We start from the raw sequence: 25,377 nt of genomic DNA, 5'->3' as shown, positions 1-25,377 counted from the left end.
GATCTCCAGACCTGTACCAATATAATCAACAAATACTCTTAATATCATTTGCAATGAACCCCTTAGGTACAATCTAGTCATATAATGTAAGACATCAGACTTGATATTTATGACTGTGATGGGTCAACCTGTTCCTATCATAAATATCAGAGAGCATGTCTTACAATGTATAACTTTGTACTATCTGTTCCACTTCAGCTGCACAGCATATCATGGGAGATGGTGTACTGCAACTTGTACTAGTAATGCATTCATTTTGGCTGATGTTTTAGTACATCTTACAACAGTATGTTTTTAAAACAATTGACAACTGTTCTCATATCCAATTTCACTATAACCCAATAGCACTTCCCATGTTTTGTTTCCCATAATTAAAATTCTTATAATACAATGTTTCTTTCTGGTGATATTTTACCGTTATGGTGATGATGTACGTTACAAGTATTTTATAACAAGCTGAACAAGTTGCATATTTTAATAAAAATATGAGAGTGAGAAAAATAGTAATTTCATTAAGATTATGTTCATAATTCCATACCATCAGCAACATAATGGTAAATGGGAAACCCAGAACAATGCACATGGATGACCCTAGGGAAAAACAAGTAATTAAAATCTAGCTGACTGTTATTTTCACATAATATCACAGACTGGTGCTCCAATAATTTTATAGATTTGCATCAATATTATACCAGATGCTAAAACTTCTATTTAGCTACATTTGTAATATATACAATATAAAAATTAGGACTACTCTTGTATTTTCATTTTTTAAAGCTGAGTAAAATCACGAGTCTCTTTTATAACTATTCAGTGTGTATTTTTCAAATTAAATGAAACTTTTTCATACTTGCATGTGACTCAGCATGGTACATCTGCATCACTTTGGATCAAAATTTTCCCAAAACCATGCACCATGTGTCACAACCCAAAATGTATCACATGCATTATGCACCAGTATAATGTGGCTGCAGTTAAAGTTTTGTTGAAAAAATATTACAAAATATATCTTGAATTAATATTATTCCATATTTGGCATTTGACCATTCCCAGCAACTGGGGGTGAAGCTTGAAAAAATTTGTGCTGATAGTTACAACAAGCACAAGTGATTTATCAAGTTTGGTGACAACTACATCATGAGGTTTAGGCAAAGATAAAGAGACAAAACTATGCAACAACAGAAAGATGGTTTTTCTGTGGCCCCAGCACTAAAGTGTGAACTTAAAAAAATTAGTAGTTCTAATGAACATGATCGGTTAAGTTTTGTAATATAACTGGGTCATTTAGTATTTTTGTATATACTTTAATATATTTAAGCTCACTAATGCCGGATTCAAATGGAATGATGCCTACTATATGAATTATTTTCACTCATGTCATAAATTAAAACTCCTGTTGAGACAAATAAATACACTTGCATCATATACAATATTTCACAAAGAAAAAAGTCAGTATTCAGGTTCACGAAGTTTGCTTCAGGAGTCAGAAATAGTTAGGAATAATAGATGGGAAAGATCTGGAAGAGGGATAGGAGCAATGAAAAGAGGTAGCAGAAAAGGTATTGGTAGGGGAGGAGAATGTGTTGCTCCTGGAAACAGAGCCGGTGAAATCCTTAGTATTGTTCAGACAAGGAAAATCTTATTGCAGGTATGAATTTTTAATTTCACATTAAAGTATAGAAATATAATGGAAAGATGAAAGGCATAAATATCAATAGTTAGAAGCATTCCCCTTTCTGAAAAATCTTTTGAGGAAACTATAATACACTGAAAGCTGTAAATGTAGATAAATATTATGCATGTGCAACACAATGTAAATCAACACACAAACAAAATACAGATGAAATACCCATGTTTATTATCATGTATTTATTTATAGTACTTTTTTCTTATTGGTAAAAATACATGTGGTAGACAAGATGATATATAAATGACATTGAGATTCTTACAAAAGTATACGTTTGGTCAGTAAAGAATTAGTTCTTTCTTTGTAAATGTTTTCTAACTGATAATAAATGTCACAGTTGAAAGTCTGAAGACAATTATTTCAACTGGAAACATTTTATTTTGCTTAGACTGTTTGAACTCCAAAAATTACTACTATAAACAAAGCACAGACATTTAGTTATTTACAGACATTTAGTTACCTACAGACATTTAGTTATCTACAGACTTTATAAAAAAGTGTCAGAGACTTTATGATTGCTACAATCTTTAATACACAAAACCTAATAAAATTACCCTTTGTTTAAAGTGAAATAACACATATTTCTAATTCCAAACTTGCATGCATTGACCTCTAAGAGGTGACATAAAGGTCAAAAAGTGACATGACTGCTACAATGCACGATAATGAAAATTGATTACAGAACTGAGAATCACTGGAATGATTTTAAACATAGTCAGATATGCAGCTGAAATGCCTTTGGATTTAAACACAGACCCTCCTCCATGGGACTATACTTATGATGCACAACCTGAAAACTATAGAGATATAGAGACTCTCACCCACTAATATTATAAACACTTACTGCCTACGAAAAGTAAAATCAGATGTGCAATATTTTATTCCCACTCTCAAGAGTTAGTCCCAGGGTCATAAACATCGAAATAAATAAGATGTCCATATTATTACCATAACAGCAAATCTTAATTTGCATGAATTTATAAGCTCATATGTACAAGTAACTACAGCTTCAGTGTCCATCCTTATCAGCATGACTGACCCATTTGCTCCTGTTGCTAAGATGGAAAATATTGGCATTCCCATAAAATACCCATACAAAAAAAAAAAAATGACAGAGCACAGTGGGTTGAATTCAGATAAGAAACTTAATAGGCCTTTAGTCATATCACCACCACAACCCAAACTACAGACACAGACACACACTGCTTAGTCCATGCCAATATTTGTAAACTGTTCAGATTTCAGCTTATATACATATTGGACATATAAAAAACAAAATTCATATATAAAGCAGACATTAGGACATAAAGGAAAAAGGCTAAATTTCAGATTTGATTTCAAAAAGCAACAGAATCATCAACAAACATTTGAAGCTGGTGTGTCTACACTAGATGCAAACAAATGCCCACTGAAAGCGAAAGGAAATGCTTTGTAAAGTCAGGGGTATACTGGATTTCCACACTTCAAATAAGAACTGCACTTAAACATTAGCTGCTAAAATCTTCTACACTTAAATCTACATTAGATCATTTTATGTACTTTACACTTTCTCTATAGCATATTAATGTGTGCTACCATCATTTGCACCTGGACATATTTATACTCTATATTAAAAGGTGTAAACATTCTACCTTATACACTGTCAACATATCAATCATACATCATCAAATATGTGTAGAAGACTTTATGATTCAATTGAGATAGGGCGTTCCTTCCAGATACACTCTTATTATATATTTTAAATTGCATACAAACATAAAATAAAAATACAATCTTGTACCAAATGCATGCATATATCTAATTCATTCTATATATCCTCCTCCTGAATAAAGAATAAATCCTTGCAATTTTAACAAAACTGTTTTCCAAGATATTTACATTCGACTTGTTTTCAAATAATATTCAGGTAATATTGTACATCAGCATGTACTACTTAATCTTTACAACAATAAAGCTTACTAATAGCTGTTCCATGTAAACATACTTGGTATGCAGGGAAGGCAATAAGTTTTACATAATACATAATGACCACTATGATCTATGTGATAAATGAAAATAATAGGAAATTTTAAATTGCATCTATAAATGACTACACCACATTTGAAAGTGTTTTTTCTGGGTCCCGTGTATATTGTACCAGAACAGTCTAAATAAGCAGTGTTGCAGATTCATTAGAAACATTTCTGATCAAGAAAAAATATAGCATTTTAAATTTCTATCATGATAATGCAACAAAAAAATATAACTCTGAATCCTATTTTCAATTTGGCATCCATAATGCATTTTTATTAATAGTACATAAACCAAAATACCCATAAAACTGACTACATTGAAGAGAGCATTACTAAATTTGGGTGTATTTTTCACCATTTATTATTTCACCACCATCGTTACATAAGACACAAATGCACTGACATAGCAAGGTAACACGTCAAAAGTTCCTTAATTGCATAGAAAACATATTACCTAAAGAAACCATATACTGATGTGAACTGAAATCTCTTTGTTTTCATGTATGAATAGCATTGACCGTTTAGTTTTTAGGAAGGGGGTGGGTAGTGGGATAATTGTGAAGGTCGTATGTTTCAAGAGCACAATGCTGAAATTGGCAATCGATTATGAAAGACAATGTGTATCGACTATATGGTTTTAAACTAAGTAACAGAAAGAAATTAAAGTAACAATTTCATTATATTTATCATTTGTTATTTTTAATGAAACTGATTTCTATAAGTTACATAATGAAAATTTAAGAAGAACTATCAGTATTGTAAATTAAATCCCAAATAATCTTAAAATATTCTATCACAAGTCCAGAAGATTAGAATGTTCAAAATGAAATCCAATATTGAATGTGCTAATGTACCAACAGTCTTGAATGTGCTGATGAACCATTAGTCTTGTATGACAATAATAATAATCCATAATGTCTCAGAATAAGTTCACACTAATTAAAAAGTGGTGTTTGAGTCCAAAAAGTCAATGAACACTCTGTAATTCCAATAAATATTTTAAATAAATGTTTCCTCTCAAATTATACCTTAACTAAACAGTAAATGATTCGACAAGACTGAACTTAAAACATAAATGAATATTTGTTTACCTCATCTTAAATATACTATGTTCACTTGACCTAAGATCCACCATAATGCCCATGATGTGGGTCAATTCAAATGGAAAAGGTTTACTCATTCATAAACAAGGTTCAAACCTTGAATTTAGATTCAATTTAACATCAGTAAAAAAAATGCCCATGATGTGGGTCAATTCAAATGGAAAAGGTTTACTCATTTGTAAGCAAGGTTCAAGCTTTGAATTTAAATTCAATTTAACATATTTAACATCAGTAAAATAAATGACCAAAGTAGGCAGACACAAACATCAGTCAAGAAAATAGTCAAAAGGACCAAAACTCTAGAGCACCACGAGAACCCTTAAAAAATTGTAGTGTAATTTATTAATTTGAATGCATTGGTAAAATTTAATCCTCAACATAGTTGAACAACAAAGTCAGATTTTTAATCTTATGTCACATGTTTAGGCTCAAATAAATAGTAACACAAGAAAGAATGAAAACAACACGCCCTAAAAAAATACAGTATTTCCTGGAAAAGCTCTGTAAGAATGAAAAGAAATATAAACTTACTGCTTTATAGAATCAGATCCAAAATAATCCAAGAATAAAAGTTTAATAGTCCTAATAACAAAATGTTCTACTGATTTCAAGTTTAAAAAGAATCCAAGATGGAAGACGATGACATATGCTGTACCATGTAGTTCTGAAGACTATAGTTCCTTGTAGAAATGAATTATCACTCCAGTTTTGGAAATCAAAATAAATTTCATATAAGAACTGTCTTTGATTAAGAATCCCACATGAGCACATTATTTTTCAAGAAAAAAGAATTAATCTTTTTGAATCCAAATAATTTGGAATAACTCCAATCCAAGTAATTTGAAATAATTTGAAATAACTCCAAACAGCACAACATATAACTTCCAGTGTAATAGCCCAACTTCTACTGAGAACAATTTTCTAAAACAAAGGTTATATTGTCTTCTAAAACATAAACAGGGGGTCATGTGATCATGTTCTGGAAGTTCGTAGAAATTAGGTACTTGTTAAAGATCACGTCCACCCAGTGTGGCCCTGATGAAAACCAATCATTTTATTCTAAGAAATAAAAAAAATAAAAAATTGTTTTCATCTTAAACACATAGTCCCATCATGACATCGACAACAACCAATCATTTTAAAATAAAAACAGAACTTGTTTACTTGGTTGCTACACATTTTGAATCAAGGTCAGAATTTAGATCTACACCTGGTGTTTATAAACTAACAGTCAAGGTCAAATTATTTTTTTGAAAAAAGTATCATTTCTAGTGAATAAATTTACATTACAATAACATGTAATAAAAAATATAAAAAATTTAAAACTGACAAACAATAACATTGAAATAAATATATATTAAATCAGATGTAATTAAATCAAATATACATAGTAGTATGCTTTTTTTCTACTTTAAGCCTTTACACTTGTAAAATCTTGCATTCATCTGGGCCTGACTGGAACCAAATGGATCCCTGGATCCTGACGGTGTATCTCCTTCCTTCTCTGCATCAACAAATAGTCTGTTATCCTCTTGAGGAAGGTGTTTTGTTTCACTGGAATGTACGTATAGAACCATTACTTCTTAGCAGAATATGCAACCAGGTGTCAGCTGTTATTAATCAATGTTTTGTGTTACAAGTCAAAATAGTATGTATTTATTACAACAGAAATGTTTCCTAATTCTGAGTACTGAACGAGGGTAAACATATTTATAATTTTATTAAAAGTACTTATGTAAATCTTGATGATAGTGCTATAAGCGGTTGCATACGAGTAGTGAAGATGGAGCAGTCACTCTAACTAGATTCAGTGTTTATGAAGCAAACTTGTATAAGAAGTTGTTGTTGATTGGTGGGCCTGGTTTACAAGTCTGAAACAACTAAGCTACTGTATCTTTCAATGGATACTTAGCATACCGACAAAATACCTTTAGACAAAATATACCTGCTGCTTGACCTAAAACTGGATAATGAGGTAGTTTTCTGTATAGGTGAAAAGTAAGGCTAAATATTGCCCTTTATGATAATTAACTCTTGGAAACTGTTTCCAAATGTCCACTTATAAAAACAATAAGTCTGAACAAAGGAAGGTCTCAATAGTTTATCTTCTTACCTTTATCCCTGGGAAAATTTGCCTTGCATTCAACCCTTGTATATTTATATGAAATTGTATAAGAATAAAATTTCTAAATACTTAAGACACCAAATCTGCTGTAAGACAATTTGTCTTAATAACATGATGACACTCAAGGGCTATAACCTACATGTGTTATGTGTATTTAATTTACATTGTTCCATAGGTTGTTTTTAATTGTTTTTATTTCATTACATGCTCTTGTAATGTAACATGTAATGGACTTAACCTTGCCCAAAATCAAGTTTATTATCTGCTTGACCTGAATTGATTTTTTGTTAAAACTTTAATTATGTAAACTATGACTACATAGCTAAATTATTCTCTATGTGCATGGGTTTAATATCAGGATCATTATTAATAGAAGCAAGGTCTAGGTTGTTGGGATTTACCTAGTGTACATGACATGGTCCAGGTTCTGTCGTGCTGTTGTAATTTTAGTAATAGGTTTCTAATAATAACTAACATTTTTATTTTGTAAACATCAGGATCATTCAAGAAGGTTAATTTCCATTAGGTTGTTGTTGTTGATGTTAATAGTTCTTTTTTGAGATGCTAACTGTGACCAGAGGTCAAGAAGAGAACTATACAATCTTGTTGCTGAAAGGAAAATGCATTCATGCTTGAAGATCTAGAACAATCGAGATGCATTATAACTTGTGTCAAGTAATTCATTTTGGGCTGGAATTTATTTCTTCAAATTATTAAATTCAAGTGAATATTTTCTCTGCAAAAACAAACATGTTCTGATAAAATTCTTGGACAGAGACGTTCACTGGAATTTATTGTGAATTCAAACCTGGAATTATATCATTGTGATTCAAAAAAGACTGTTTACACATCAGCATTACATAGGTAACATGAGACACATCAACACCTTCAGCTTTGAATTTAATAACTTCTGCTAAAATGTATTCAGGACTTGTCTGTAATTCTAGGATAATTTGGGAATTCAGGACTTGTCTGTAATTCTAGGATAATTTGGGAATTTTTTTGCAATACTATAAGTTCTCTTTTTATTTTCACTTCTTATTCTAAGGAAATAAATTATTTATTGCAATTTACAGAGTTTGCTTCCTTTCACTCTTTTATGTTGCTTATTTCAAGAACACATACTCATAACACATGACAAAATATATTCGAAACACAGTTTCTCCTGAGTAACAGGCCTGTTGACATGCATTGAGTTGTTAATAGCCACTAAGACATTACAGCTTCAGTATGCAGGTAGCGAGTGCAAAATGTTGGCATAGAAAAGCAAAATCAGCTTGTGGGGCACTTGTATCTCAGCAATATTTCTAAAAAGTGAAATAAAACATATACCTAAAATATAATATTTTAGTATATATATATATATATATATGTGTATATATATATATATATAGAGAGAGAGAGAGAGAGAGAGCAATGTAGCTATATGGCAACTGACTCAGAAATCTGAATTAAACCAAACCCCTACACTGATTTACAAAGAGTACAGCTTTATAAATAATTCAGTCTAGCAAGTGTATTATGAATAATTCAATTTCATCACAAAATCTAAACTATTACTGATGAATGTGAGGCAATATAAAAGCCTCCATAGCAGTACAATTTATAATTTGTTAAAATGAATGGCATGTACCTAAAATGTTCCTCAGATTATTATCAAGGTCAATACTTTTCAGTACCATGGCCACTCCTCCACATTTAAATCACCCTGGTCTGTCAGGATTCTCTTGGAGCTTGTCATGTAAACACTCAACTGGTCCCTCCATATCAGCCAGGATCCACTGGTCTTTCCTGCACACATGGAATCTCATCTGAATGCACATATTCTATTTTAAAAGATAGGAATCATAGAATATAACTGCAATACCTTATCATGTTTCACGATTACGTAATCCAAACTTTTCTTGTCATGTTTTGAAATAAAAAAAAACTACCTATAATTTTATGAATGCAAAAGTCTGATTCCAATACTTTTAAATATGAGCTGAAATAGTATCAAGGTACTGTACCTTAAAATCTTATAATTTCTTTACCCTGTCAAGGCAGTTTATATATAGTTTATATTATGAAATATTCCTGGGATATTTTTACATTTCCTACCTATCATCTGATGATAGATGGGATTAAACCCATAACAACCAACCATATCCTCAATGATTCTCATGTTATAAGTGTGTTATTGTGATTATCATTATTATTATTAGTAATATTAGTAGCAGTATATCAGTATAAAAGGAAATTCATACAAAAATTTAAAACCAGAAAATTTGTGTTTTTTATGTTTGTACACAACCTGTTTTATGATATCGAGTATATATTTTAAAATTCTACCTTTGAGATGGACCACCATGGACTTAATGTCTGTCAAACACACTAAATATTATCCATTATACCCTGCCACTATTCCTTCACGATTGTATATCTCTTATCTTTTTATATTTAATAACATATGGAGTGAAAGCAATGCAGTCTATTTTAGAGGAATATATAAATGGATAGAATTTTACACAACTGGATCTTATGATTTACCCTCCCGAAAGACTATTACAAATATGCCGGCAACATATGCCAGCACAAACAAAATATTGATTAGCTGATCATGTACGTTTGTTTGAATCCTTTGCCAGTTATAATAAAAAATATAAAAACTAACTTTCAAACATTGAAACAATAGACATCTATGACAAGTGAATAAAACCTTATATGGGCCTACTCAGTACCTGTTGATCATCATCTTGGCCGTTTCAATGTCGGTTAAGAGTCCTAGCTCTTCCATCAGTGCTCTCCAGTGATAACCTCAGTTCAGTTTCTGTGGCAGATCTTCGATGTTTCTTCAAGGAAAGCGACAAACATGGGCAGTCTTCACGTTTTTTTAAATGTGCAGTATGTCAGCCATTTTTATTGCGTTAGATATTCAAATTACTACCACGTGACCTCTATGTGGTGATGATGTAGCAGTTTATTTCGTTATCTGAATTTTTTGTACTTCTTCATGACCTAGATTCTTCACTTGAAATGGTCCCTGCCTCAAAATAATTTTCATTGCTTTTTAGCAGTTATTGATTTAATCTGGTTAAACCTCATATTTATGTGCATTATTTCAGGTGATAAGTTGGTTACTTCTTAAATATAATGACCTGTGCTATTTAAATATTTCACAAATTGCAAACATTGCGGCATTAAAGATGGCTGTTAAGATGTCCATACTGGATGTCAAGGATAAGTATTATTCAGAACCAACACAGCATCAACAAAAGTGGAAGTCACATGTCAATATGATAAAACATTCTGGATAAGCAGTAATACCTAGATTTTCAAGATTCGATGCCATAGTGACACACTGTCCATTTAGATCCATAAGAAGTGTTTAAATGATAAACCATGCTTTTTAATAAAAACAAGAAGAAAAAGAATGAATCTACTTTACTATGATGAAATTAGAAAGGCTTGAAATTCAATAATATAAAGGACCATGTGAATAATAAACTTGATGACCATACAATTATCTGGTGAGAAATAATTAAACTGTTTAACAGCTAATCAAGTGCAATACCACCTCTTCCAATATGTGAAAATACTATTCGTAACAGAACCCATCTATTTAATAAGACTGGCAAGCATCTGATCAGGAATAGTAACCAAACGGTTGACAAGAACTGTCATCAAATACAAAATCACCTCACCAATACGCACTGACACTTCATAACTGATCTTACCTCAAAATCTGATGATTTAAATATATTTACCAAGTTTACTCAAATTCATATTCATGATCTAGAGTGGTGACAGGTTCAGCCAACTGGAAGAAAGTTTGCAATGTTAGTATGTGTAGATCTCTCTCTCATTATTTAGCTCGTTCAAGGTATTGATGACATAAGCACCAGTTACACATTCAAAAAAAAATCAGATCAGAAATATGGCCTGTAGATTGGTCAAAATCTCAGCCAATCAGATGCAAGTTCTTCTTATTAAGATGACTAGATCTTGTTGAACTCAAACCTGTATGGGATACTGATTATGTTCCAAGTACAATCAAACTCAGACCACAAAACTGGACCTATAGATTGTTAAAAAGCCAATGGTGATGGAGTAGCAAACAAAGGTAATGGACTCATGGGACACAAAGGATACATGGTCATTAAATAAACTTGTTAGGTCTAATTGCCAAGAGAGCTAATAAATGGTATAAACATTATACAAAAAGAAATATATCAACATTATATTAACAAATAATTTTCCTTCACAAATAGTAAGTGCATGACCAAATGTATCTTGTACAAAGGAATGTATAAACAAAGCCACAAAAAGATTTTTGGAAAAAATACGATGTTGTAAACTGACATTTCACAAATATTTATCATATAACAATTTTAAAAAATATCTCACCATTCTGAATTATGGTGCTATTTCAGTGGGCATGAATGTTGCACACTAATGTTGTTGCATCAAATTTTCCACCTTGGAACAAGTTACATAATGTATGACTAGTGAAAAATATTTAATATCTCCCATACTTTTAAAAGCAGAAGAAATATACATTTTGTGACTCTTATTGTTAATATTTTGTTATTATTATTATTATTATTGCTACTATGTAGGGTTCTTTTGGTAGGGGGTTGTGAGGAAATTTTTTTTTCGTGTAAATTATGCAATACTTACCAGTAGCTATTGTGTAGCTTTACACTTTTCGTGCGAAAAAACAACCATTCATTCAATATGAACACTTCCTCCCAGAGTGGAGAATTGTGCTTAGGTCATACTTCCACTCATGCACTTTGGTTGGGGCATGTGTATAACTGTCATCTTTTTCTCAAATGACAATTCCTCTGGGAAAGCAGAGCAAGCTGGAAAGAGGGTATTCGACAATGTGTGTTGCATAATCAACATAAAATGTATGCTCCCTCTCCCGAGACTAAATTTGAATAGCAACAGTTACTTATATGTCACATAATTTTGGAGTTAACAGTATCTCTGGGCCACAAATTGACAGAAAAATAGGTCACAGGGGAAACAATTCATGAGTTTGTTGTATGTGGTGTAACTCCTCCCTAATGGGAGGGAGCAACATGCAACTTGGGATACAGGGTGAACAGTGTACCACCTCTCAGAAAACACTGCCGTTGTCATGAACAGTGTCAAGAATTTCCCTTTTGAGGAGAACAAAGCAGATTGCCGAAGATGCTAATAAGCAGAATTAACATGAGGAAAAGGCAGCATCGGATATGCCAGTGTTTACGTCATGAAGTCCTTCAAGAAGGAGTGACTAACGTAAGACCATGAGGCAGCAATGGTTTTATCCTCATGCATTCTAAAAATACTGACTGATAAAGAAAATAAGCGGATTTGTAATTACAATTAAGCCAGAGGTAGCCTGTGTCAGTAGACAAGGCATGGATCTTGCTGCAACCTCACGCAGATGCTACGGCGAGTAAAAAAAAAAATCTTGCCTGTGAAGTCCTAAAACAGGCAGATCCAAATGTAAGATGAACACACCCATTGCCATGCTCTCTGGGAAGATGTAAATGGGAAGTCTGTTGTTAAGTCAAACAAATATACAAACAAATATACTAGATGCCTCACCTTTTGTAAGAAAAGGAACTCTATTATGAAGTTGTGATGAGTCCATTCCATGAGGACTGTTTTGGCTCACCTGAAGACTGTCTGCTAAAATGTTGTTCTTCTCTGCAATGTGGCAAATGCAGAGACTGGCTTCTCTGTGGTGTCCAAGTGGAGAGGTTCCAAATCTCCAAGCATGAAAGATGTCATGTATGCCTCCATGAAATTGGACATGCTACCACGGAAGTGCATGATGCATCAACCCCTTACTTGTTGATTCACTCTTCCCATTAGAGGAGCACAGTTTTCATTTCTAGGTTGATGATGTAGAGGTTCGAAATGTCCAGACTCCAAAGACCCTGAAGAATTATGCCCCATGTAATGACCATCACCCCCATAATATGACCAGTCAGTGAACAGATGGGAGTTGGTTTCAGGTAAATGCATTAGGTAGCCAATCAAGAATCAGTCCTGGATTCATCCACAAGCAGAAACTGTGATGAATTTCTGTTCCTATATGATTTGGAACCAATACAAAATCTCTATGTGGATTCCACATTGCAAGAATTAGAAATTATATAGGTCGCATATATAATGTCCTAAAGGAATCAGATCCACTGCTGCATTCACAAGTCCCAACATGGACGAGTAAAGAAGAGAAGTAAACAATGTTATGACTAGTAGCATGTCTAAAAGTGCCAGGATTTGATGTATGAAATCCAACAGCATCTGGACTAAGTTCTTTTTTAATGGAATTCAGTCCCACATACAAGAAGTCCTGAGATGGAACAAGTTGCAATGGAGGGACTGAACTTGAACATTTTGGGATCAGCAAATCATCAACTTACTAGAGTATTTGTGTATCAGAGGTATGCCACTAGTACTCCCATAACATGGTAGAAAATTCAGAGAGAAGAAGAAATTACAAGTGGCAGAAACCTGAATTAAAAACCTTACTGTCAGTGATGGTCGGAAAATACTCTGTCCTCAGCTATTTCATTGCTCACAAGGGTGCAGTGCTAATTCTTGCCATCTTTGGTGCACAACACACTACACTTACGATGTCAGGAGGAGGCTTCTCTGGACATGTGATGTGCAATGCACCACATCCCTAATGGGTGGGAGCAACACACTTGTTCAGTGAGTGATAGAGAGGTTACTACATAAGCCTCTTGCTATCCTTAAATGCTAAGCAGGTTGTCATGTTCTTTGCCTTTAAACGGTACCTTAGTTGTATATTTAAAAGTAAGATGGTGTACCTACAACTCTCAATGTCATTAACACTTCTATATTCCTTAACGAACTGAATTCCAAAAGGGTGAGAATGGTATTTGTTCTTAAATGAAGTTATGGAATGAATAGGCTAACAATGAGATTTGAAATAATTCTTAGAAGGATGATTCCCAATGTTGTAAGCGCTGCAATCAACTGTCTCTGGTAATGATCTAGGCATAAAGTGCATACAGCATGTCGTCCTTCAAAAAGATGATAGGTGCATGAATGGATTGCATCATACTGACACTGCTTTGGAGGGTGTACTTACATTGAAAAGAGGTTGGTTTTTGGCACCAAAAAGGCATAAAGGTACAAAATAGCAACAGATAAATACTTGCTATTTGAACTAGAATTTCAGGTCAGGGCAATAACACTAACAACATTTAAATAAAGCATACAGTGGTAGATTAATTTTGAGCAAAGTTTCTTGAAAAACTGCATTTTGATATTGTTCATGTTATTTAATTTTACTACTATTCATTGTAAGAATACACAATACAACACACCAATACTTTAACTTTCAAACTTACAAGTATCAATTGTATTGTATTATTAGAACAATGTATTTACCAATTGCTGTTTTATTGGAAGTATTTAATAAGTTAATATAGCAAGATGTGTTAAGTGCTTGGTCAAAATACTTCTGCAACATGTACATTATTAAAGTGACTGTCTTGACGATATTTCACTTGTAAAGATTCTTCCAAATATGTTGTGGTAATATTTGTGACAAATTGTGTAAGCTTGAAACTGGATTTTTATTTTCAGGAGTGTTTCCAAACTAAAGGGAGTGTTTTGAAATTAGATATAAAACACACAAGTGTGCTTAATATCTTGGGGGTATTTAAAATGCCGTCTTTATTTATGAAATGGTTCAAATGGGTTGTTTTATAGGAGAGAGAGAGAGAGATAACTTACTGTACACAGTCAGGAACAATGTGTCATTGTTTTTCGTATTGTTAAACTCATGACAAAACCACCTGCCCTGGTCTATTGTTCTGTTTAATGATGTAATGTCTATCCATACTGTGTCTGTGGTAGCTCCAAAGATGTAGGTTGGGTTTTGCCAATCCCCCAAAAAAGCAGGCATGCAATTTCCAAGATCTAGCCGGCACTGTGTCAATGATACACTCTGGATGTTATAACTGTACAGAATTATTTGTCCTGAAGTAACAGACAAGGAACAGGTGATCCTCAGAGCACTCCCCCTTTCAGGTCTGGTAACGTTTGGAGAAAACGAGGCTTGACAAGAAGAAAAAAAGGGACAATGGTAATAACAAGAATCAGAATGTTTACATCTAAAGTAACTATCTATAACAAAACTGCCTCCCCACTTGAGCACACAATATAATGTAAAGAAAGTTAATCAATTATACATGTGTTGTGAACTTCTAGTGACAGCACAAAATGTATCCTTTTGAACAATTGTCATTTATACCTACAATAACAGATTTGGATCAGATGTTTCTTCTCTCATTTTATCCAGTCTTGAGAAAAGAAGTAAATTCCTTTCTATTACTGCTGATGTAAGTACTGATGCTATTGTATCTGTTCAATATACGGTGTGCTCGCATTCCATCAAATCTAGGCAAGTTATTGATATTTTAGGACAAGTGAAAAGGTGGGTTATATATTTACTTTCTATCTCATATTTTCTCGAAGCAGTAAATACTCACTGAAGGTTGAAAGAATGCTTTTAAGTCACTAACTGCAGTTTTTTAATGTTGAAATTATTTGATGAAGCCAAACATGTCAATTGGCTTCCAAAATTAAAGACATGATGTTTCACTACAGTTTTGGGTATAACTGGCTAAATCAAGATGTTGTAGATTTTTAAAAATTCTTACTATTTATGCAAATAACTAAGGATTCCTCTTTCCAATACCAGGCAAAGTGATGTTAACAATTCACGTAAACATTTGTATACTCCAGCATAGAGAACTGACTATCAGAGCTGGAAAAATATATATCATATTTATTTAGGACGTCGCTTAATAAATGTAGGTGATCAGCTGTCAGTAGAAACAGATTGGTACATGTATATCAGAACTAAGAGAAATAACAGGTACTTTGACTTATGCCAGAACAAATGCTTTTTTGTTATCTACATTTAATTTGCATTGTTTGTTAGCTTTTTTAAAAAGGTATTTTATTTCAATATATCCTATTGTAATGTAACATTCTAATGCTGGACTTAACCTTGTCCAAAATCAAGTTTATTTTCTACTTGTCCTGAATAACTTATTTTTGTATCTTATTCTTTAAGCATATAATACATAGCTAAAATATTCTCTATGTGTATGGGTTTAATATCATTATTAATAGAAGTAAACATCTTTATTTAAGATCTTGGTATAGGTTATTGGAACTCCCCTACAATTTACTTGGTGTACCTGACATAGCCCTGGTTCTATATTATAATTTTAGCAGTTAATTGCTAATTATAACTAAGATTGTATTTTGTAATCACTGAAAAAAATCTAGAAGGTTATTTTCCATTAGATAATGGGTTTTTTAACAAAATGTTAATTGTGACCTGAGGTCAAGTAAAAGACTATATCTTGTTAATTAAAGGATTTTTTATTCTTGCATTGATATCTGGCAGAATCAAATTATATCATTGTTGTGCAGTGTTTTCATTGGGATGAAGTTAAGTCAAAATATTCTTCCCTGGAAATATAAAGTACTCTAAATAATTATTCTTTACCTGAGAGTTTTTGTATCTATCATGAAATTCAAGCAAAAGAATATATTTCAGATTGTATTATTGTGATTCAACAAAATACTGTTGGTACATCAATGCTTTACAAGCTACCACAGATATGTTAACACTTTCAGCATTGGATTTAATTTGGACTTTTACTAGATTTTATTTAGGGCTTTAAATCATTGAGACTGTTATGTTTTGCTAAATAGCACAAAACGTGGTTTGGTCTAACTACTTTCATGGCTAGATTACAACTGAGTGAGAGCCTGGAGCTGACCTCAGGCAACCTGTAACTGTCAGACCATTTGTAGCAACAGATGTTAATACCATATACCCCAACTCCTCCTAAAAATGAGTATTGTGATTTTCTTTTAAAGTCACATATTCATTTCTCCTTTTCTTTTTAATACATTTGTAAACATATTCAAACTTGACAAAGTTCTATTTCGCACCAGAATATATGTTTCAAATAGTTTCTGGTGAGTTGTAAAAGTTATACTAATTGTAGTTAAAATTAAGTTATAGCCCTGTGACATTCACAATCATTCTTACATTCATGAAAACAAATACATGGTGATATATTGGCATTGCCACTTAAATGTATAGTCCTAATATTTTGTTCTTCAATCCATGTTCATCTCAGATGTGTTTGTCTGTCTGTCTCACTCACGTCTCTTGACAATTTATCTGCTACTTTAGTTAACTCTTTTTCTGGACAATACATGAAGTCAAAACTGTACTTCTGCTGTCTTGAAAGCATTCTCTGAAGTCTAGGTGGTGTGGTAGATAGAGGTTTCTTGAGGACTGATTCCAGGGGTTTATGATCTGATTCAACTTGTACTTGACAACCATAAGTATACTGATTAGATCTTTCAAGACCAAATAACAAAGCAAGCAGTTCCTTTTCGATCTGTGCGTACATTGTTTCTGCATTTGTCAAAGACCTTGATACAAATGCTATGGGTTTGTCTGACTGTATTAACACTGCTCCAAGTCCTGGTTTTGTTGTATTACAACTAACAACAAGCTTCTTAACATCGAAGTATTTCAACACAGGTTCTTCACTTAGAATTTGTTTGATTTCTTCAAATGCATGTTTCTGTGCCGTTTCCAATACAAATTCAGTGTCACTTTTCAAAAGTGCTCTGATTGGCTCTGACACTGTAGAGATATTTGGGATAAATTTTACAAAGTAGTTGACTTTACAAAGTAATCTTTAAATTCCTTTCTTGTCCGTCAGAGCAGGCACTTCAGTGATTGCTATTACTTTTTTGGGTCTGGTTTTATACCTGATGATGACAACATTATTCCCATGTAGCACACTTCTGTTAGTCAAAATTGGCATTTTTCCAAATTCAGTCTCAGATTTATTTCCTGGCATCTCTTTAAAACATTTTTCAGTTGTCCTTCATGATCTTTCCTTGAAGTTCCCCAAACAATTATGTCATCTATATATCGGTCTCCACCCCAGACAGGTCCTCAAGACACAGTGCCATGTGTTTCTGGAACACTTCTTGCACAGATTTAATACCAAATGGCATGTACTAGTACTATTTCAATTGTTAGGAGTTAGGAAAATTATCAGACTCAGTCGAATTTGACTCAATTGCACAGGTGGTTCACACAATATTGGTTGTCAGGGTTCATTTACAAACAACTGGACATAATTTGGCTAAGTACGGGCAGCTTGTCTGATGACAGAACTTCTCTCCACTTCCCACGTCCGGACATTCCTACAAAGGGCGGAAATGTAGAACGATTTCCACCTGCCTAAAATTGTGTCCCAGTATGATGTCATTGTCACCAACCAATCGTGACTGACATTACAACTGCATTAGCTGACACCATAGTGATTGGAAAACAGAAAATTTATTTTATCATGAACGCATGGGTCCATTCCCACTCATGAAACAGCCCTCCAATGACTGCAATGGGAACCCAAAGGACCTGCGGCTGAAGGCTACAATTACCAGTGTACCTTGTACGCATAAATGCCTGGGGGATGAGGCTCTTTTTCCTTCCCCCAAGATAAATTATCAGGTCACTGTGCGACCATTAACAGTGGTACATGCACAACGTGTGCACACCACTATAATCAAACTAATCAATCAATCAAACCAAAAGGCATTCTCATTTAGCAGTATCTACCAAACGGTGTGCTAAATGTTGTCAATAACCGGCTTTCTTCATCAAGGGGTATTTGCCAGTAACCATGATTGGCATCTAGCATGAAGAAAACCTTAGCTCCAACCATCTTTGTGGTTATATCTTCAGTTGTAGGAAGTTGATAATGCTCTCACTTGATGGCTTGATTGAAATTTCTCCATCTAGACAAATTCATAGTTTTCCCAACTTGGGTTTTTCAACAACTACTGATGCAGTCCATTCTTTCAAACACTTTCCATGTTACATTTTTCCATTCCATCTCTTCCAAAGTTGATTTAAGTGTTTCTCATGAAGCTAGGAACTTTCCATGGTGGATTGATAACAGGTTTCATTTTTGTCAATTGCAATACGATATTTTTGTTTCAGGCATCCTAGACCTTTGAACACAATGGGAAATTATTTCATGATATGCTTGTCCTTATTCCTATGAACATTGCAAACTACTTTTATTAATTGCAAATCTTTAGATGCTTTGAACCCAAGAATAGGTAGTTGTGCATGGTTAGTTGTTGTGATATAAAAATCAAGTTCTTGTTTGCAGTTTAGTTTGCATTTGCCTATGACAATATTAGTTTGTCACCAGAGTAGCTTGTAAGACATGTCTTGGTTTTACTTCAACGTTGACAATGTTCATTGTTTTAAAAATGGGATTTAGAATGATGTTTACTTGAGAGCCAATATCAATTTTAAATTTGACATCAGTACCATGAAGAGTCAGAGTGACGCAGCATTCTTTGCCACTGATTTCAATGTTTGCCTATGTCACAGTTCCTACAAATGATCTTTCTTCCTCTTCACTTGAGTATTCTTGCATACCATGCACCAGTGTTTTGTCTTGCAGCATTTCAGAAAATGATGCTGTTTTCGACACGTCTAGCAAGCTTTTCCATAGGCTGGACATTTACTTTTTGCATGTAATTTGCCATATTTACCACAGTTGAATAATCTGGAGTCTGATTTCATATTTAACATTTCTGCTTTCTTTGGTTGTGTCATTTTCTTTTCTTTTCTCTTCATTTTCAAATCATGAACTTCTGATGCAGTTACTTTATTTTGCATACTTTTAATCTGCTTTTTGGATTCTTCATCTGCTCTACAGATAGCCAGTGCTTTTTGTAATGTCAGCTGATCTTGTAAAAGCCTTTCTTGTACTTTTTTAGAATCAGTCCCACAGTCAATTCTATCTCAAATCATTTCATCCTGTAGATTTTAAAATTTGCAGTTCTTTGCAATCAATTTAAGTTCAGTTACATATAGCTCAATGTTTCATTCTGTTGTTGGATTCTTATATTGAATCTGTGCCGTTCTACTGTAATGTTCTGCTTTGTAGTGCAATAATCCTCAAACTTATTTTTATCAGTGGATCAATTGTTTCAGCTTCAGTGACATCATATGTAAATGTGTTGTAAATGTTTCTACCATCCTGACCAATAATATATAGGAAAGCAATAAATTTTTCTTTGTCTTCTTTATCTGCAAGCGCAACATCTAAGTAAAACTGCACAGTCTGCTATATCACCTCCTCCAAGTTTCTGCTAGATGGTGGGAATTGAAGTCCATTTCAGGTGGCTGACTGAGTTTTTCCAAGATGTCACAATTAACACATAAACTTGTGTATCCAAATTTCAGTATTGTTTTGGAGATATATGTACTTCTTAATGGTTTAAATCCAACTTATTCCAAAATTTTCACTTCTGACACCATGTTATGTTTTGCTAAATAATACAAAACATGGTTTGGTCTAACTAATTGAATGGCTAGATTACAACTGACTGACACAGTGAGAACATACCCACGCTAGTTTTTCACGCTAATGTTATCAAAAGGCATATAGGATTACACATGAGAGCCTGGAGCTGACCTTAGACGACCTGTAACTGTCGTACTATTTGTAGCAATACCGTATATTACCACAAGGACTATTGTCTGAAATTCTATTATTATTTTGGGATTTAATTGGCAATACCATAGGTTCTTTTTTCATTTTCACTTTGTATAATGAAAATAATTATTGTTAAATTGTACAAGACTTGTTGCTTTTCAATCATTTATATTACTTATTTTAAGAACATAGATTTATAACATTATTTGGTGGAAGATTCATTCCATTTTAGTTATGTTTGTCTAATAAATGATCATCTAACAAAAGACGTACGTTAATGAAACGTATTTTCTTTAGAAAATGTGTAGCCATCATGAGACATAACACTACATATAGTAATTATAAGAATCTTTCTTTCTACATCAATGCAACATTTTGTCCGAGACAATTTTTGATAATTTGTCAAACAGTGTGTGCGTGTGTGTGTGCATTTGTATTTGGTGTAAACTGAGGAAATTCATGAGATTACACACCAACATACCAAAGACACACCGCCAACCAAGGACCTTCTCGGTTGGAAAAATGGTAAATTCATGCTTTTACCAACTACTTTAGCCTAGAATAATGTAAAATCATGATCTGTAGGAAGGTCCCTGTTTACACACTTGGTGCTTGTCCGTGATTTTGAAGTGTAGCTTTCTTCCAAATTTGCCAACCCCTCGAAACCATGTTCTCAATTGTCTGGTAGAAAACTTAGAGATATCTCCACTATCAAATTACATGTTGCAAAAATGTATTATCTCCCTCTAGATTCAAGCATCAAATACCAACTACTGAGCTAAACTGTCAGAAGAAAAGCTGGTGCATAATAACAGTCCTTGGTATTTTTATTAATATTTCATGCATGTGAGAAAATAGTGTTGGAAAACTCACGATACATTTACACCATACACGTCCAATACAGGCAAATAAATCTATGACAGGTATGAAAGAAGTACATCAAAATGCTATTAGAAATAAGGATGAATTCATTGTAGAGTTGCACAGAAATTGCCTAATTATCCGATCCATCTGTAAAATTAAAACTTCCTTGTTTGCAGCAAGGAATTACACATGTAAAGATACTGAAAAGACGTCCAAATACACAAAATTTATTTTATGATTATTAAATGAGCTATATCCACCCCTATTTCATCATTTGCCTAATTAGTATTCAAAACAGGAGAGAACAGATGTGAATCGAGTAAAATATCACGTCAAGGTGAGATCAAATTATCACTAACCGAATTTGAAAGTTACATGCGCAGAAATTCAGTAAATATATAGAAAAAAAATATATTATATAGAGGTCAAACATTTATCATTAAGATGATCAGTCCCAAAATGAAACATTGAATTACAATAATGTTTTTCATTATTGCTCTCTTAAGCAAGGTGTTTTTCAATAAAACTTTATAATGGAATGTAAACAATTATATAAGATACAGTGGGTGGTGGATCTTACACGAGTATCTATTTTAAATGAAATGTATGAAACAAATTGAATTATTAAAGACTCTTAAACCATTTAAAGTCTTCTCAAATTTACCATGTAAATACCAATATTATTCAGTAAGGACCGTATTAATATTATGCAAAGAATTTACTTTAAAATACATTCCCTAACATTAAATACTGTCATGCCATAATGTCTTATATCATTGGGTGCTATTAAACTAGTGTAATATTGGAAAATATGATTAAGTATCACAATAGCCAAGTGATAGATTTATACACTTAAAGCAGATTACATAAATATATGAATCAACTAAAGTATTTACAAAGACTTTGTAATTAATTTTTTCAACACCTGACGCTTTCTTTCAAGCACCAATATGTGACGTCATGAGTTCAAAATTGATTAAACAGATCACAAGTTCGGAATCACCTGATCGCTCTTCATTTTCAATTAGTTTCAAATCAAAGTTTAGTATAAATGCCATAATAGTGGAAGATGATATACCATATGATTCGACCTTTGTTAAGGATAACTGGAAACTATGATGCACCGACGTTCCATTTATGTTCTATTTGATAGAAACATTGATTATTATTTCTATCACCATCAATAGAATGAAAAATGGATTGAAACTCATTTAGTCTGCCAGTGATTTAAGTTTCCTGTTTGAATTTTTATTCGTCACAATCTAACGTTAGTTACATTTTCAAAAATATGAATAATAAAACTGCCTTCTTCTAGTCATCAACAAACCATAGGAATTATTATTTTCCAGACATAGTAGCAATTAGTTATATTTGTTTTAATTAATTTCAGACTGTCGGAAATATACAGGTGGATCTGTTTTTCAACCAATTAATCTTCAATTCAGATTATGGTTTGTTTCTGTCTATCCAATTTATATTCAGCCATTTCAGTAATATTTAATAGTAACTTACTGTATAATTAATAAGAATGTACAGCTGTAAAATGATTATCAATTTTCCTCACCAAAAATACTTGTTTAGTTTGTGATTTTTAATTAAGAAAAGGTTGCAAGGCACAGTTTTGTAAACAACTTCATGGCAACAGCTTCATTGAAATTCTTTGATCTTTTAATTTGTATCAATCAAGCGTGAGGTAATACCACTGTTGTTTTCAAATTCAAATATTAGTCCAAATACTCCAGTGTTTACCATGCTAGAATTGTCCAAGGTTTTCCAGCAGTTTCCGTGCTAGAATTTTCCATCTTTTCATGCTAGAATTGTCCAGGGTTTTCCAGCCTACCCTGGACATAGCATGGAATAATAGTCCAAATACTCCAGCATTTTCCAAGCTAGAATTTTCAAGCGTTTTCCATGCTAGAATTGTCCAGGACTTTCCAGCCTACCCTGGACAGATGTTGGAATATTAGTCCAAATACTCCAGCATTTTCCAAGCTAGAATTTTCAAGCGTTTTCCATGCTAGAATTGTCCAGGATTTTCCAGCCTATCCTGGACAGATGCTGGAATATTAGTCCAAATATTCCTGCATTTTCCATGCCAGAATTCTCCAGCGTTTTCATGGAATATGATGGAAAATCTACAGCCGGGCGTATTGTAATTCAGTGTTCTTTTATTTGCAATGAAATTAAAAAATAAATGATGACCAAGCAAATTTGCTTTCCTCAATTTTAAAACAAAAGCAAATATTTTAACCTTAGACCTTCATGAACTACATATGTTCAATCCCTTTTCAAGCTATAAATTGTATTGGTGACATCTCAGGAATAATTCTGGCAAGTTTCATGTTCTTGTCTTTCAGCACAACATTGGTTGTTATGTTGGGAAGATGTAATGTGCGTTTTCAAAATAGCTCACTTTTCTGCTGGGCTTGTGTGAGACTCGGACACTAATAAATATTGTTCTGTGTAGGGAAATACAGAATAATTATTCAATAGGACTGTTTTGATGCTTGTCACTTAAACTTTTTCAGCCATACAATCAAAAATAAATCATACAATAATAATAGGGGGCCCTGAGTGGTCTAAAGTGCCCTCCGTTATGGATCACTGTGATCTCACCACTGACCGGGTGAGTTCAAGTCTAGGATTCGGCCAATGTGGGTATGTGAAAAAGCTTGCCAGTCACTTCTCATGGGTTGGTGGTTCTTCCCGGGTTCTTCCTCAACCATTAATACTGGCCGCCATGCATAGCCTATCATGTGCTAAAAAATGGCATTAAACCACACAACAACAATAATTATACCTATGTGCTCATTAAGGGGGACTCACCAGTTATTATGTACTTTTGAGAGAGTGACGTTATGTAATGTGAAGTTGTTTGCGTTTGAAACATTCACAGTGGAGAGAATGTTGACATACCTCTATGCCACTTTAATGTAATGTGGCTGACATTCCTTTGGATATTGTACTTTTAGAAAGTTTACATGATCTAAGCATACTGCTAACTAAAATGACTGCTTCCTTACGATACAAAACTGTAGAGTGCCACCTAAATACTTGATGCTCTCTTATGACTAACAAAGTTAGCACCCGAATGACAATGATAATTTGTTTAAATTGGGTGGTGCAACTTCGCTTCACTTTCGATTTTAGCCGTGTTTGACATGTTTATAATTAAAAGAAACATTCATACAATCCTGTAACATTGGATAGATATATTTTTAAAATCCACAATTCAAGGCTATGGGAAACCATGCATAATATAAAGTATGGGGAAATAAAATAGATTAAAAAAGCTAAAAAAGCTTATTATCAATCATTGCTTGAAGACAAAATGTGCAACCCAAACTCCATTTGGAAAGTCTTCAATGAACTCACTGGAAGAACACACAAAGATCAGACAAATAAAATTCAATCACTTCTGGTAAATGACACCATAGTCACTAATGACAGTGACATTGCAAATGTTTTCAATGATTTTTTCACCATCATTACCACAAAGATAAAAGAACCAGTGATAGAAAACAACTTTAATGAACGCAAAAAGTTCCGCAGCAGCAAAATCTTTAAGGTTAGGTATGTTTCTCTATCCCACCAGTATCAAAAAATGTCTCGGTGAACTTGATACCAAGAAAGCTACAGGACTTGATCAGACTGGTCCATGACTCATTAAATCTTCTGCCTCTGCTATTTAAAGATAGCATAACATCATAATCAGTTTAAGTATTGCAACCTCATCTGTCTACAAAATATGGAAAACTGCAAAAGTAACTCCTATTCACAAATCTGGTTCTAATCATGACATTGATAACTACCAACCAATCTCAATAATACCAAATTTGTCAAAATTGACTGAAAAACATGTCCATGATTCATTCACATTATATGTGACCAAACACTTGCTGTTACACCCTAATCAATCAGGCTTTAGACAGAAACATTCCTGTGAAACTGCCTTGACCTCCCTAACTGATAAATGGCTTCAAGCACTTGACCAAAGTAG

At 33.2% G+C, this 25,377-nt stretch overlaps 1 protein-coding gene and 1 long non-coding RNA gene across 7 annotated transcripts in view; both read right to left on the bottom strand.

Moving 5' to 3' along the window:
* LOC149782417 (adhesion molecule nephrin-like) overlaps window positions 1–25,377 on the bottom strand; it is a 506,160-nt gene that overhangs the window by 455,742 nt on the left and 25,041 nt on the right. For 3 of the 6 annotated variants that reach the window (XM_089933808.1, XM_089933809.1, XM_089933810.1), the window contains exon 2: window positions 14,677–15,000. The exons of the other annotated variants lie outside the window; for them this stretch is intronic. In XM_089933808.1, coding sequence (XP_089789934.1) covers window positions 14,677–15,000 — 324 coding nt within the window. The remainder of the gene's footprint in view (window positions 1–14,676; window positions 15,001–25,377) is intronic. 6 annotated transcript variants of the gene reach the window in all.
* LOC149782418 (uncharacterized) lies at window positions 1,838–10,390 on the bottom strand. Its single transcript, XR_016414366.1, has 3 exons — window positions 9,648–10,390; window positions 8,561–8,753; window positions 1,838–6,356 (listed from the first exon to the last, which is right to left on the bottom strand). It is a non-coding gene; the product is annotated as an uncharacterized LOC149782418 (long non-coding RNA).

Source organism: Sinohyriopsis cumingii, chromosome 15 (genome assembly GCF_028554795.1).
Source record: "Sinohyriopsis cumingii isolate HCF-2022 chromosome 15, ASM2855479v2, whole genome shotgun sequence".
Taxonomy (NCBI): Eukaryota; Metazoa; Mollusca; class Bivalvia; order Unionida; family Unionidae; genus Sinohyriopsis; species Sinohyriopsis cumingii.
Note: the sequence above shows the minus strand (reverse complement) of the source record. Positions and strands in the feature narration are given on the sequence as shown.